The sequence below is a fragment of the Pelobates fuscus genome, chromosome 1 (genome assembly GCF_036172605.1).
Source record: "Pelobates fuscus isolate aPelFus1 chromosome 1, aPelFus1.pri, whole genome shotgun sequence".
NCBI lineage: Eukaryota > Metazoa > Chordata > Amphibia > Anura > Pelobatidae > Pelobates > Pelobates fuscus.
The window spans coordinates 280,084,475-280,101,212 of record NC_086317.1 but is presented as its reverse complement, the minus strand read 5'-3'; the positions used below and the strand labels follow the sequence as shown (position 1 = coordinate 280,101,212).

Below are 16,738 nucleotides of genomic sequence, written 5' to 3'. Positions count from 1 at the left end.
AATTTAAAAATCTGCCTTTACAAATATAATAACAAAATCTTTATTTTACGCGAATATAGAAATACACGTCTATAGCAAAGAAATATTTGGTCAAACGTTTCCTGTTACCATTTTAACAAATGTGTGTTTTTTTTTTTTTTAAAGTACTGGAATTCCTTAAATACAGTATATATTATTAATTACATACATATCTCTTGCATTTTTTTTCTGTACAATGAATCTGTTCAGTAGTATAACAAGTGTATACATTCCTTTGGGTCTGGTAACAATAAAAGTTGAATAAGGATGACAAAGTCATGAACTATGCATAGACATTTTATATATGTCTCATGTGCATATATTTTCTTAAAATTAAGTAAACCTATGGCTTCGATCTTACAAGCAGATGTCCCTACTACACCGCTAAAATCACTAAAAACTCTTTTTTGAGCAAACATATCTTATACAACTAAGCATTTTCCATCACTTAACAATCTGGGATAGACCACTATTCATTTAACTATATATTTGTTATCACTAAAAGAGTGAAAGAGAAGACTACTATTTATTTATGTAATAGGATGTATTGTCTTGGTATTAAAGTTGATATTTTCTATGTTCACCTAAATAGTTTAAGGTAACACAATCCTTACAAAAGTCTCATGAACAATAATCAAATGTACATGTTCATTACTTCTGTATAGAATCTCAAAAGAAAAAAAAACAAAGAATTTTTGCTTGATGTATCAATGAACAAAGTACACTTTGATGGTTTATTCACTATACTCCACATGGCAAATTAAAATCCGAGTGGAAAATGTAAGCTAAAAGAGCCAAGCCATGATTATAGCGGATATAAATAATTTTTCCAAATCAGCAAGGTTTGCCTAAATGCTGGCATTTACAATTTGGAGTTTAGTGAATAAACCTCCGTGTGATTTGTTCCACCTACACATCAGTTTACATGGACTCTCTCCATAGCACAGTACTTTGGTTATCTATGTGAAAAGGGTTAATGTTTGATTATGAAGTTAGCATTAACTGTGGTAAGAGTGCCATGGCTATTTACCTCTGAACAGGATGAAGGGATAACTCTACAGAAGAGCTTATCAGTGAAGACCATATATGCAGTTTTACAACAGTATAGCTGCAGATGAAATCTCAAAATTATGGCAATATATAGGATGCCATTCCTACATAACCTCTGGTTTGTGTGGAGAGGGGAGTTAAGACTTAATGAACAATAGTTCATGCCGGTGTGCTAACTGCCTACTGAGTCTGCAAAAGCTACCCTGCATTTGCTTTGTGAACCACTTCAACTCTTTGCAACTATACAGCCTTGTCTTTATTTAGGACTATTACATAATTTGGCATGGATCTCTCTCCCAACCAATTCAAGCAAAATGTGCAATGTAGCAAAATGGACTTTTCATTTCTGCAGTATTTACAAAAACTATGGAACAGCAGTTTGAAGTGGGAATTATGCCCTGGAGATATAAACAAAACTGATCTGCTCGAATGAATAAAGGTCTGTTTCTCTAATCCCCTTGTAGAAAGGGATAGGGGGTGTTACTGCAGTCAAACATAGCCACATTGAACAAATGGATTTAAATTAACTATGGTCAAGATCTAATGTATAGGTCACCTTGAATTTAAAAGGACAATTAGCATAATTAGTACAATTAAAATATTTCATATTTTACAAACTCACTCAAAGACACACTGAACTTGATCTTACAATTTATAAGTCGAGGAGATAACATTTTATACACCAGCTCGCTTTAACTTTTTTGATATTCGACAAATACAAGGAATAAAAATCCCAACAGGCTTAGGGGGGCCAGCTGGATCTGACATGCTGTAACCCTGTTTGAAATGTACATAAATCCCAGAGGGAAACAAACATTGTTAATATTCACATGATTTGGTCTCAAGGTGCACTGAGAGTCAGCAAGCCTGTCACCCAATTAAATCACCTTAAGCAATACAATGTAATGAATGACACTATTCGCATGCCCCTGAATGGTATAACCAATATCTGGGTTACGATGTAAGGGACATTTTGGCGCTATTATCAACAATATATTAATTACACAAAGCAGGACAAAGCCTTGTGGGGTATATTTAACAAGGGTCACAAAAACACAAATATGGATTACCATTAGTTAAAATAAACTGTTGGAAATGTATCAACAAAACATTTGTTTTTGAAGAATATACAATTTATTTTGTTTTTAAATATAAAATTGTATTTGCCCTAACTTGAAAAACTTGGTGATTCACCAGGTTACTTTGGCACGCAGGACCCTGTTTTCAAAATCTGAAATTGCATGTATAGAAAAATAAAACTGATGGAATATTTTCAAATGGATAAAAAAAGTACTGAATGTTGACCCCTGTAGGCCTTTGTAGACAGACATGCTCTCAACTTGAAGGGTACAGCAACATAAATAAATCTAGATGATAGCTTATGTCACAATTGATCAGTTTCAAATCTACAATGTAGCAGAAACAACCCAGAGAACTTGTTTCTCAGTGTTTTCACATTAGCAATGGCATGTGATGAGTTTGGGAAAAAATCTTGTCAAAGAAGGGAAAAGTGAAATAAGTAAAATACAATATTTCATAAAACTTGCCTACATACACTCTACAGCACAAACAGTCTCTCACTGTTAATGAGTACCCATTAGTTTTGGAATTTCATGTGTCTGTCAGCACAGATAAGAGAGTTATATCTTTCCATGTTACCTGGGCATTTTACATTAAAGGGTACTGGATTTTCAAGAGCTTGTAGATTAAAATCTAAATAACCCATTTACAATTAGTAATAATTGAGATCCCCAAACCACAATTCAGCTGTCCAGTTATTGCACCTGTATGTACAGAAAAAAAAGCTACAAACAAATAAGATAATTTTTTTCTTTTCCGTTTTTTGTTTTGTTTTATATATATATTTCATCCGCATATGTCTGATGGGAGATATGCAAGTCCTGCTGTCCTATTCAGAATTTCCAACAAGCAATAGACTTCACTTTAGTATAAACTCATAAGCTTTTTGTTTTACTTTGAAATGTTGTTGTCAGAGTGTTGTGGAAATCTTTTCCTCCTAAAAAAGCAAAAACAGAGTTAAAATTTGGGATATGGATATTGCTATTAGTTTTTCTGAAATTAACAACAACCATTTACATAAATATCCAAACAATTAAAGGTAGGAAGGCACGTCATTAGAAATTGAATATGTTTATTATGTTAAAAGGGCATCATAATCATTTCAGTTTTGTTAGATATTCTGAAAAGTTACACAGAAATAAAGTGTGCACACAGTCCTATCTCCACACATGGCTGCAGAAGACCATGCAGTTTTATTCTGACAAACAAGAAGATACCATATAAACCTGTGAACAGCAACATCTAAAAACAGCACTACTTACTGGCATATACATACATAAAAGTTAATATATCAGAATACATGAACACAGTATTCTAACAAGTTTGCTGTAGTGGTTATGGTGCATGGAGACATTCGGTGTAGTCCCTCTCATTTTTGTCACACCATTTTCAACCAGTTTACCCACATCTCTGCCCATTTGTAGTCCTGAACTTTTTAACTAAACTCATCCAAACTTGGACTGCAATGAGGGTTATAAGTACTGGATGACGAGCTCAGTGATCACAGTTCATTACTGTCATCCACAGTTGGACAGCTGTAAACATAGGATTCACTTTCACCTTATGTGTGGGTGCAGATGGCTGTACTATGTGTATCTTTTATATCCAAAATGCTTGAACACAAAATTAAAGGACCACTCTAGTGCCAGGAAAACATACTCGTTTTCCTGGCACTAGAGTGCCCTGAGGGTGCCCCCACCCTCAGGGACCCACTCCCGCCGGGCTCTGGGGGGAGGAAGGGGTTAAACTTACCTCTTTCTCCAGCGCCGGGCGGGGAGCTCTACTCCTCCTCCTCTTCTTCCTCGCGACGTCATCGGCTGAATGCGCATGCGCGGCAGGAGCCGCGCTCGCATTCAGCCGGTCGCATAGGAAAGCATTCATAATGCTTTCCTATGGACGCTTGCGTGCACTCACTGTGATTTTCACAGTGAGAAGCACGCAAGCGCCTCTAGCGGCTGTCAGTGAGACAGCCACTAGAGGCTCTGGAGGCTGGCTTAACCCTCAGAATAAACATAGCAGTTTCTCTGAAACTGCTATGTTTATAAAAAAAAGGGTAAAAGCTAGCTGGACCTGGCACCCAGACCACTTCATTAAGCTGAAGTGGTCTGGGTGCCTAGAGTGGTCCTTTAAGGATAGCATCTAGGCTTCACTGCTGTAGAATTAAGCTATATTGGTTATGATATTTAGAGTGTCACTGTGCAATCACTGTGTAAACCAATATGATGTTTTAGTACATTTATCAAAGTAAAACCTTTTTCTTAACCAATTCCACAGCAAAGGGTTTTTTTTTCTTATAGAAAATATTATATATTTAACTGTGTGATCATAATTACCATATCTGGCAGTTATTACTATTTAATTTGAAGTCACAAGAGACAGGAAAAAGGAAATCCTTTGGGTTTACTTTGGAATATACAAATCCCAAGCAAGACATTTAGTTTTAAAAAAGTGCAATATACATATAAATATGAATATATATTTTATATGATATAGGGCAGATGTATTCATCTTCAGGTAGTCAGTTGGAAAATTAGATTTTCACTCTGTACCTGAAACCTATGGAGAGAACATGCTACATTGTAGCTGCACCCAGCCATGCAGCATAGATACCATATTGGTGTATTTATAGTCATGCTGGCATCTATTGCCATTTTAGGTTACTAAAAACACATAGCTTTGCTGCAGATCAAGTACTTAATCTTGAAGAATTATGTCTGCAGTTCTCAGGACAACGGAAAAAGTAGTGCTCCATGGCAGTGTCATAATTGTGTATCTTACATTGATAATAGACATAGCTGTGGGTGAATTATGTTAAAAAGCCAGCCTTCTATTGGCAAGAATGTGGGAGGAGTGATGATCAATATGTCTTCTGGAATTCTGACACATTGTGCTTAGTATACAGAATGATGTCAGATTCTGAATACAAGGAAACCATTTAGAAATATCGGATTGTAAAATTGTGCCTAATGAATTTTTTTAAAGTAATTCAATGTCTCAGATATTTCACTATAAACAAAAGATATTTAAAGGAACAAAATATTCACTAAAACAATTTTAGCAGTAAAGGAGTTTGGGTGTATAGATCATGCCCCTGCAGTCTCAATTCTCTGCCATTTAGGATTTGTATTACATAGTTTAAGAAGTCCTAGCCATACCTCCTTGACTCTACAAAGCAGGAGATAAAAACTTCTAAAGCAACTTAACATCGAATTGAAATTGACACAATTTTGTTTTGATGTAGGCTGTGTCAGTTACAGCCAGGGGAGGTGTGGCTAGAGCTGCATGGACAGAAACAAAAGTTATATAACTCCTAAATGGCAGAGAATTGAGGAGTGAGACTGCATGGGAAATATCTATTTACTACTAATTTCATGTCAGTAGTACGTTTTCTAATGGCTTATGCACTGTGTTGTAGAATTAAATAGACTTAAGTATATTGGGAATATAGTTGTACTCTAGATTCAAAAAAGCAAATAAATATGAGTAGTTCTAAGCATGTTCAGGCAGAGCAGCATCCAAGACATGCAATATCTATTATATTGGATACTGAGAGCTATGTACACATTATCTCTGTGTGAATACTTAAGAATAAACACCACACCTACCCAATAAAAGCAGTTTATATCTTAAAGCCTAAACCAATTTTATCTAGAACTGCAGCACTCTGAAATCTTAGTTATAAACTACTGATACATTTGAACCATCTCTATCCTCTACAAGTGCCTAGACTGAATGTGTTGTCAACAGTCAATTATCTATCTTCACCTGTTTACACTTTATGATACCATACATTTAATTTGGCTTCTGTCCTGACAACTCAATGGAAAGTTATCTGCTCACTGTACATAGCTCCCCTTAAATGCGACAGCCACCTCAGCCCCTTCACCTTGGATAGAGCTTATAAAAACTTTAAGGGACATTATAGTCACCAAAACAACTACAGCTTAAAGGACCACTCTAGTGCCAGGAAAGCATACTCGTTTTCCTGGCACTAGAGTGCCCTGAGGGTGCCCCCACCCTCAGGGACCCACTCCCGCCCGGCTCTGGAAAGGGGAAAGGGGTAAAAACTTACCTTTTTCCAGCGCTGGGCGGGGAGCTCTCCTCCTCCTCTCCGCCTCCGTTCCTCCCCGTCGGCTGAATGCGCACGCGCGGCAATAGCTGCGCGCGCATTCAGCCGGTCACATAGGAAAGCATTCATAATGCTTTCCTATGGACGCTTGCGTGCTCTCACTGTGATTTTCACAGTGAGAATCACGCAAGCGCCTCTAGCGGCTGTCAATGAGACAGCCACTAGAGAATTAGGGGGAAGGCTTAACTAATTGATAAACATAGCAGTTTCTCTGAAACTGCTATGTTTATAAAACAATTAGTTAACCCTAGCTGGACCTGGCACCCAGACCACTTCATTAAGCTGAAGTGGTCTGGGTGCCTAGAGTGGTCCTTTAATGTAGTTGTTCTGGTGAGTATAGTATGTCCATGCAGGTTTTTTAATGTCAACACTGCCTTTTCAAGAAATGGCAGTGTTTACATTACTGCCTAGGTACACCACCATTGGCAGTCAGACTGCCTTGGTCTCTGCAGCAATGACGTTCAGCATATCCACACTCTGCATGGAGGTTCTGAACTTGCCCTTAGATATGCATTGATTCAATAAATCTCTATGAGTAGATGCTGATTGGCACAGAGTGGCATTTTGCTAGGTAAACACTTGGACTTTAAGTGTACATTAAGTGTATGTGCTTACTCATGTTTGAAAAATGAATATTAAAAAATTCAAGTACTTACACAGTATGGTCTTGATTTCTGTAGGGCTTTGCTGGAGTTGTCCCATTCCACGACTGTTCAACTGTCTTGAGTAGACCTTGATATTTAAAAAAACAAAAACATACATTCATTCATACAATATCCATATGGATAATCAAAAAACTACTGTAGAAAATGTATGGCATTAAATGTATATAAACGGACAGTCTTATACATGTATATTGGGTCAGATAGTGTTTAAATTGATGGCTTGTGAATCTGAAGATGCCACTTCACTGTGTAGGAAGTGCAGCATGGAAGACCGTATAAACTAACTAACTGTCTGTTTTCAAAAACTATTTAATCCAGGGTGCATGTACATGGCTGAAGGATACATATACGAAAAGTATGGATGAGTCTTTTGCATTTTTATATAAACAAAGTAACACAGAAACTAACTAGCGCATTCACTTTATACCAATTCTCAAAGTGAATCTACCACCACCTAGAGTCCAAGTAACAAAAAAGCAGCTGCTAACAAACTCCTCTGTAAACAGAGGGGGAGATCAATTATACTACATTGCAAGTGACTCGGATAGCTGTTTTTCTAGAATGTTGGAAGTGCTGACTAAACATATCCAATAATACTGATAATAGCTTAAATAGTCACTTGTAGGACACATGCTAACTACTATATATTATCGAGCTTCTAGCAGAGGACATATAAATAGATTGAGGTACAGAAATACAAAAATCATTAAACTTCATCTTGTTTATTGTATTTTGTATACAGGAGGACGATCCTATAATATTTCCTCATTCTGTATTTTTTTGAAGGCTAGTTACAGAGAGTACCACAAGTTGCATAGTAACTAAAACACATCAAATAACATGAATGCCTGTGTTTTATATATATATATATATATATATATATACAAAAAAAATATAGGCTTCATGGTACACAAATACAAATAAGATATTCTTTAGCCTCAGCTGCAAAACAATAGTCAGCAAGAGATATAAGCTGCTACACATTAATCAGACTCCAAAACATATTACTGAAGTAATCTGTGTGTGTGTAACAGACATGTTAAGCAAAAAATAAAAAGAAGCAGAGATCAGGTAATTTTGTGGTTCTAGTTAAAGGGACACTCCAGGCACCCAAACCACTTCTGCCCATTGAAGTGGTCTGGGTGCCAACTCCCACCACCCTTACCCCTTCAAGTGTAATTATTGCATGCGCATTAGGTCTCCCCCGCCGACATCAGGAGAGTAGGCGGAGCCTGACCCAGCACCGAGGGACATCGGCGCTGAACTCCGGTAAGTCACTGTAGGGGTTCAACCCCCTCACCAACTTGGGATGTGGGGTGGGAGGGTGAGGGACACTGTAGGGTCCTGCAGTGCCAGGAAAACAAATATGTTTTCCTGGCACTGGAGAGCATCCTGTCTTTCTTCAGTCATAACTAGCTCTTGAGTGCCAGAAATAGATCCATTACATTGATATGCAATGTGTTGGGCATACCACTCATACTCAAAGGGTTTAGAAAAATGTAAATCACTGAAAAAGGAGCAAGGAGATGTGAGGATCCACTGACCATATACAATGCTTTGAGACTGTGTCAAAACCTATTCCACAAAATGACCATAGTGGTACACCAAAACATTCAGGAGCCTAAGCAGAAAACATGTTACCAGAACACTTGGATGAGAAGACATCGTTGCAAGTTATGTATAAAATGTGAATTGCCCCCCCCCATATGTCAATTATTGTCAATCAATGCAAAAATGGAATATAGAAATCTAACTGGTTCTGTCATTTTTTCCTCTTTGTGTTCTTCAGGAAAGTCACTAAAGTTATTATTCAAATGTAACTTTTGGTTTTAAACAGATTTGGGGGGCAAAGAATTGTAGTAAAACATCTAGTGCCTGCAAGTGATATTTGATTAACGTTATCCAATAAACGTACAAACCTCTGTACTTTTGATTCCAGTTGACACCAAATTTCTACAAATTGCATTTATTTTCTTTTACACCGGCGTTATAGTTATTCTGATTCGCAAACTTGTCCACAACTTTCAAATCTCTCAGTTCAGAGGACAGGCATGCTCCAGTAAGAAGAATTTAACAATTTAAATTTTGAAATAAACTCTTGTGAACATATATACAACTACCTGACCATTTCTAATCTATTAATGACCATCATAACCGTATACTAGGAGGAAATTTCACATAATTTTGAGTGCATTACTTTATTTGTTAGGAGGTTGGCCCAAATAAATTCAGTCACCATTTGGCTACTTTATATATAGTCAAATTGAAAATGGAGCAGAACCATAACAATTATAATTTTTGGAGCATACTTGCGAATGTAGTAAAATACAGCAGTCATTATTGGTACGTGCTACATATCATGCTGGCCCAGATTTCAAATTTCAATCTGGTAAATCTACAAGCTTTGTTAAAAGAAGACAAATGCAATTCAGAGTCAAAGTGTCTTGAGAAAAAAAAATGAATGAAAAGTAATCGCATATCCAGAAACATGAGTTGACATTACCTTCTAGATGATGTCTTGAGATGTATTTGAGCCCTTCATCAAGCAGGATAACAGGTAAGGAAATCTTCAGAACTACCATCCACTGTGTGCAGTTCAGAGGAATCACTTGAAAAATTAGCTGTGTGAATTAAAATACACAGGTTTTATTGATTATGAAGATAATTTATGAACAAGTATAGGCAAAAAAAAATAAAAAAAAATGTAAAAAAAACATAAAAGAGAACATTTAAAGGTCATGCATTTGATGCAAAATCTCAGTGAGTGTGCACCAAACCAAGAAATGACTCTGCCAATCATGCTTACTTAACTATAGTATTGATATGCCTCTGTTTTTAAGCAGTGATTTATGGCTATGGAAAGAGTGTCTGGGAGTTTTAGTTCAATTGAATATATAAATAAAAGTTTGTGATCTTCAGGACTCCAAAATACAGAAAAGCATTGAGCTGTTAAATATGAATTGAATAATAATAAATACAGACAGATAGTTATGTCAGCTAGTAAATGGCATTTTTGTTGTAAATTTACTACAATGCCAAACCCTCCAACTACTCAGCTTTAGTAAATTGAGTTGTGATATACTTACTGGCATAGGTTTCACATAGAGTATCAGGAAGTGTAAAGCCATTGACATGATGATAGCACCAAGAAGCCAGATGTTAAGCCATGGAGGCATCCTCAATAATGACTGATTTTCAGACAAGCTGCAAAGATTAAATGAAAAGACAATCAGCAAAAACGACAAGACGTTTTTTTTTGTATGCGTGGTAAGAGTTTCCTATGTTCATAATAACACCTGTTGAACCCCTCATGGACAACCTCCAGCAAGGAAGCTTACTTTAGGCACTTATGTCAGCCCTGTAACCAGCAAAATAAGTGTTAAAAGAACTCTATAGGGTCAGGAACACAAACACGATTCCTGACCATATAGTGCTAAACCCACCATCTAGCCCTCTCTGCCTTCTCCCAAGATCTCCCCAACAATCGCTGTTTCTCTTATTATAGTGAGGGTGCTTGTTGTCTTCACCTTATTTAACAGCACATCACACCCTATCTGAAGCTCCTCATTTATTGGTGGTAACTGCAAGGAAGTGAAATAGGTCTCCATATTGTCAGGATCGGGACAGGGATCCAACACGCAGAATACAAACAGGAGCTAGGTAAGTATACCGGACCTTAGAATGGCCGGACTAACGTAAGGAGTAAGCAAAGAATGGTCAGAGACAAGCCGAGGTCGAGGGAACGAGAGAGCAGGTAAGCGAGAGACGAGCCGAGTCCAAAGGATAAGAGAGGTAAGCAGGGTAGAAAAATACAAGCCGAGTCAGAACCAAAAAGACAAATAACAATAAGAGCACTGAGTGACCAGACTAGCTAGAACCACGACAGGGCAATGAACCATTACACACAACCCTATTTTATACCTTGGCTCTTTAATTGGTGATCCCGCCCCCGACGAGTCCTGATTCGTTGCTCGGGACTTGATTGACAGGTCGGAACGTGATTGTCGTCATGACATCGGCTACTGAGCGCCGCGTCATAAAAGGAGGCAGAGCAATCACGGCTGGCGTGTAAACGGCCGGGAGGACTGCGAGGATCGGGTGAGTCAGCCCCCCTGAGAGGACGGACGTCTAAGTGTCTCACCTCCTCCGAGGTAGAGACAACAGGTACCCTGACACATATACAGACAAAAGGTCCCTCGCCCAGGGATATTCACGAAAGTGAGAATGTTTGGGAAGTCAAAGTGAATTCAAATTTAAGGCAAAAACAACTGAACTGGAAAAATCGACATCAATTATGCTTCCGGTTCAGCCATGTTGGCCTTCAATTTGAGATTCACTTTGACTCCCTGACAATTCTCACTCTGGTGAATAATCCTGATACTGTGATATGTGAAGCCTATTGAGAAAGCCTACCAATATATGATGTCTTCACTCTACACACAGCATATATTACACTGTGAAGGAGTTGGACCATGCAGAGAAAAACTGTATCTCTAATTAGGCAGTCAGAGCTGCAGGAACAACAGGTCTATGGAAACAGTTCATAGCTGGAAAATTGAGTCAGCCACTCTGACAATGGGTCGCACTTGCAGACAAGCAGATGCTCATCCATTTTGGGAAGTGTATAAAACACCAGTGTGGAAGGAAATTTGTTTTTTAGAAAAGCATGTTGAGTCTTGGAAATGTTGGCCAGGGCACTATTGACCACTGTTTCAAGAACTTTGATACGGACCTTAGTAAACTAGAAATAGACTTGTTTAGCAGATGGAGGAATGTAACTTTCTGTGCATATATGTGGGTGAATAATACTTTGTCCGTCTGAAAGCATGCTACACTGAGAAAGGGTTTTGGCACCGTAAAATTCTGTATGCTTTTTGCTCCTCAATAAACAACCACTGTTGTCACGTTTGCACAGTGAAACCTGAAGTACGTTCTACATCTTTTTTTCACTTAATATTCTGACTGTCAGGTGCAAAGGACAGAGCTTAAAACAGTGGTTGAACGGTAGCTAAAATAGAAGCTCCATGTTGCATGATAAAGAGGTTGAAAGCCAACCTTTTTCACCCCTTTAGTAACTTAATTTCAACATTTATTTTTTCACACCTCACATATACATATTTATTAAAAAAAAAAAAAAAACACTAGACCAAAAAAAGAAAATCACCGTTGATGCAGATAAACCCTCAAAGAAAACATATTTTGTTTTGCATGTGGTTTTTTGGGGTATATTTAAAATAGTCCTGATTCGTTGCTCGGGACTTGATTGACAGGTCGGAACGTGATTGTCGTCATGACGTCGGCTACTGAGCGCCGCGTCATAAAAGGAGGCAGAGCAATCACGGCTGGCGTGTAAACGGCCGGGAGGACTGCGAGGATCGGGTGAGTCAGCCCCCCTGAGAGGACGGACGTCTAAGTGTCTCACCTCCTCCGAGGTAGAGACAACAGGTACCCTGACACATATACAGACAAAAGGTCCCTCGCCCAGGGATATTCACGAAAGTGAGAATGTTTGGGAAGTCAAAGTGAATTCAAATTTAAGGCAAAAACAACTGAACTGGAAAAATCGACATCAATTATGCTTCCGGTTCAGCCATGTTGGCCTTCAATTTGAGATTCACTTTGACTCCCTGACAATTCTCACTCTGGTGAATAATCCTGATACCGTGATATGTGAAGCCTATTGAGAAAGCCTACCAATATATGATGTCTTCACTCTACACACAGCATATATTACACTGTGAAGGAGTTGGACCATGCAGAGAAAAACTGTATCTCTAATTAGGCAGTCAGAGCTGCAGGAACAACAGGTCTATGGAAACAGTTCATAGCTGGAAAATTGAGTCAGCCACTCTGACAATGGGTCGCACTTGCAGACAAGCAGATGCTCATCCATTTTGGGAAGTGTATAAAACACCAGTGTGGAAGGAAATTTGTTTTTTAGAAAAGCATGTTGAGTCTTGGAAATGTTGGCCAGGGCACTATTGACCACTGTTTCAAGAACTTTGATACGGACCTTAGTAAACTAGAAATAGACTTGTTTAGCAGATGGAGGAATGTAACTTTCTGTGCATATATGTGGGTGAATAATACTTTGTCCGTCTGAAAGCATGCTACACTGAGAAAGGGTTTTGGCACCGTAAAATTCTGTATGCTTTTTGCTCCTCAATAAACAACCACTGTTGTCACGTTTGCACAGTGAAACCTGAAGTACGTTCTACATCTTTTTTTCACTTAATATTCTGACTGTCAGGTGCAAAGGACAGAGCTTAAAACAGTGGTTGAACGGTAGCTAAAATAGAAGCTCCATGTTGCATGATAAAGAGGTTGAAAGCCAACCTTTTTCACCCCTTTAGTAACTTAATTTCAACATTTATTTTTTCACACCTCACATATACATATTTATTAAAAAAAACAAAAAAACACTAGACCAAAAAAAGAAAATCACCGTTGATGCAGATAAACCCTCAAAGAAAACATATTTTGTTTTGCATGTGGTTTTTTGGGGTATATTTAAAATATGCAACAAAAACAGAGAACTAGAGAAGGTGCAGTAATCCTGGGTTATCTTTTTGGCCTTCCTTAGGCCTTGTTAGTGAGGTGTAGCTGTATATAAAAAATAGAATGCAAAAGCTGCAGATCTTCTTTATCCCTAACACAGTCTTTTAGTCTGTGCTGGAAGCTGAGGCCTCATATTGAGTGCTTTCACATGGCTTACAATTGACAGACTTCTCAATGAGTTGTACTATTCTGTGGAGCTAATGGAAATGGAAAAAGCCTCTCTGGCTGCCGCAGGGAGGTGTTGCATTGCACATTAAAAAAAAAAAAGTGATTTCTATTGAAATTGTCACTTTCCTAATCCGATTTTAAAAAAGATAAATAAATCTTACAGATTGCAGCCACACTAAGCACTTTAGCGAGCTAAAGTGCTTTGTGCGTTTGGAGTGATTCTTTTCTTTTAGGGAAGTGAAAGACATAAGTGCAAGTGAATAATGAGTAATATTTAAAGACGCATAATCCGGATTTCAAATAACTCAACTGGTATGTTAATAAATATTAAGTATAGAAAAGGAGTCTGCTTGAATCTACCCATTTTCTACATGACTTCATCTTCTGTATTATATTTCTATGCCTGTAGGAAACGTCTTCTTTATATTCTGCAATGCATGTTGGGACAGAAAAATAATTGCTGTGTTTATGCAATTTTGCGAATTAATAATTAAAAAAGCTATTTTGTTTCCTTCAGGATTCCATGATCTTTAACATGCATTGTACCTAATTAAATACATTGGTTTTATTTGCGTAGAGGTCTGGATATATTTTCCCATGTAATAAAAAAAAAAAAGCCGGATTAAAATTTATGTAGCGAGAAATATTTTCCTCACTTGACTTCCTTTTCATTACATGTGTACGTCAGTAACATGAGTTAAAACAATCCTTAAATGGTAAAATAAATGTTATAAGATTATTAGAGATAACTTGCGTTCACAAGAAAGTGAAAGATTATGCCCCAGAAAATTATCTGCTTAACATTTCATGTGAACAGGCCATCTTTTTCCGAATGATTAACGCTTTATTTATTAAAAACCAAAAAGAAGAAGATTGAGAAAAATATAGGCTAAATAGCTGATGTAAAAAAAATATCCAGTGCAGCTATAGTTACAGTTTTGCTATTTTATCTTACATTTTGCAATTTGTTTTTCAATGTGCAACAATTAGATATTTAGTGAATAAACTCCATCTGTGTGTGTGTTTTAGTGTGTAAACATAATAAGACAAAGAAGAATCTTGATAAACTACTAAACTTGGCTAAAATGTTAGATGCAGTTACTAGAACATTAAAACTGTATCAAATTCTCTATACTATGTTATGCAGTTTCTTATATCTCTAGAGCATGTTGCAATTCAGCTTAAAGGGACACCATAGTCACCCAGACTTCACTCAATGAAGTGGTCTGGGTGCCAGGTCCCTCCAGGGTTAACCCTGCCTGCTGTAAACATAGCAGTTTCAGAGTTCAGTTTCAAACTGCTATAAACTTTGTACACAAAAACTTTAACTATATAATGTTATAAATTATTTTGTTTTCTATTTTTTAATCTTTTCACCCCTAGCGTAACACTAAAATCCCCAATTTCCCTAATTAACTAAATAAAATTAGAAATATAAAAATAATAAAATAATCAGAGTAGGAGGTCAGAATTGCAGCAACTTATTCGCCCTGCGTGTGAAAAAAATTTGAAACCGTTGCCAAAACAAAGGCCGGGCTAAGAGGAGCAATCAGGGCAGTAAAAAATGGTTTCCGTTCTTATGCCCCTCTGGTAGCACAACCTGTACTTTTTCTGGGGTGTCTTCTTTTTGGGGGTTGGAGGTATGCGGAAACAGAAGTGACCTGTCTCAACCCTTCTGCTGCTAGGCCCGGCTGATGGTTCCCCACTGTGGCACTCAGTGAGCAGCCCAGAAATCAGCTGAAACTGAAAATCCAGAAATGTGGATTTAATTTCAGCATTTGCCTTTTTGTATAGAATCAAGGCAATGTGTGTAGCCATTTGCATAAGGTAAATGCGAAGCTTTTTGTACCATGCCCTGGTCTTCCTCAGTATTAAATATGGATGCAGCAGTTGGTCGGACAGGTCAACTCCCCCCATATGCTTGTTGTACTGCCTAATGCTGACTGTCACCCAACTAGTTTCTTATCTGCCACGAACTGCGACCCTCGGAGTGTGCTCACTATGCATGGATGTTAGCATGAACACCTCCTTTTTATCTTTAAATTTTAGAGTCAGCAGTTCGTCCTGGCAGAGAGCAGCTGTTTCACCCCTCTTGAGCTTTTTTTGTGCAAGGGCTTTTGGGAAACCGGCACATGTTTTTTCGGATAGTGCAGGCCACAGTTTCAAAGCAATAAAGCATCCTAAGAAGAGGCATGCTGTTGTAGAAGTTTTTTTATGTATAAATGATACCCCTTGTTTAGCAATGGAATAATTAGATCCCATACAATTTTCCCACTAGTCCCAATGATATCCGGGCAACCTGGGGGATCCAAGTGGCTGTCTTTACCTTCGTAAACATGGAAGCTGTAAACATAGCCACTATCACTTTCTCAAAGTTTATATAACTTTATCCCATGCCTGGATCTTTAGGCCGGGATATATTGCTTAAACCCCAGTCTGCCCTTGTATTTCATTAAAGACTCATCTATACAAATTTTTTCTGTGGGGTGTAAATTGAGACAAATTTTCTGTTGAAGTGGGAAATTAGGGGGCAAATCTTATAGAGGTTATGGTACAGAGCGTTATCTCTTGGGGGGCACTTTGAATTGTTGCTGAAGTGTAAAAAGTTAAGTATTGCTTCATATCTGGGCCTATTCATAGTCTGGGAGAAAATAGGGGTGCTGCATACAGGATTTTTGGACCAGTACATATCGATGCTGGGCTTTTAAATAATGCCCATTAGCATAGTCAGTGCCCAGAATTGTTGTCAATTCTGGTACACTGATGGGGTACCAACTCCCTTTCCTGGCGATGAGACTCTGATCATTAAGTGTCAGATACTGTTCAGCATAAATGTTGGTCTGGGTGACGATCTCCCCTAAAATATCATCCCCCAAGTATAGCTGCATGAAATCCAGTGCACTGTGGTTCCAGGAGTGCCAGTAAACTCTGGGATGTCAGGCGTAAAAAAAATCGCTAGGGGGTTCCCAGTCACCAGGCCCATGAGCCACGACAGGGGACTCAGCGCTTACAACAGAGGGCCCTGCACCCTGCAGTATCTGGCAAAGAGTCATCACCACTCTCAGAGGCA

At 38.1% G+C, this 16,738-nt stretch overlaps 1 protein-coding gene across 1 annotated transcript in view; it reads right to left on the bottom strand.

Annotated features, from left to right (window-relative positions):
* Positions 1-2,626: 2,626 nt before the first annotated feature.
* The window catches only part of ATP2A3 (ATPase sarcoplasmic/endoplasmic reticulum Ca2+ transporting 3), a 212,087-nt gene continuing 197,975 nt past the window's right edge, over positions 2,627-16,738 (bottom strand). Inside the window, exons 19-22 of the mRNA XM_063457430.1 lie at positions 10,029-10,146; positions 9,446-9,563; positions 6,934-7,009; positions 2,627-3,085 (exon numbers count right to left, since the gene is read on the bottom strand). Coding sequence (XP_063313500.1) covers positions 3,040-3,085; positions 6,934-7,009; positions 9,446-9,563; positions 10,029-10,146 — 358 coding nt within the window. The 3' untranslated portion in view covers positions 2,627-3,039. The remainder of the gene's footprint in view (positions 3,086-6,933; positions 7,010-9,445; positions 9,564-10,028; positions 10,147-16,738) is intronic.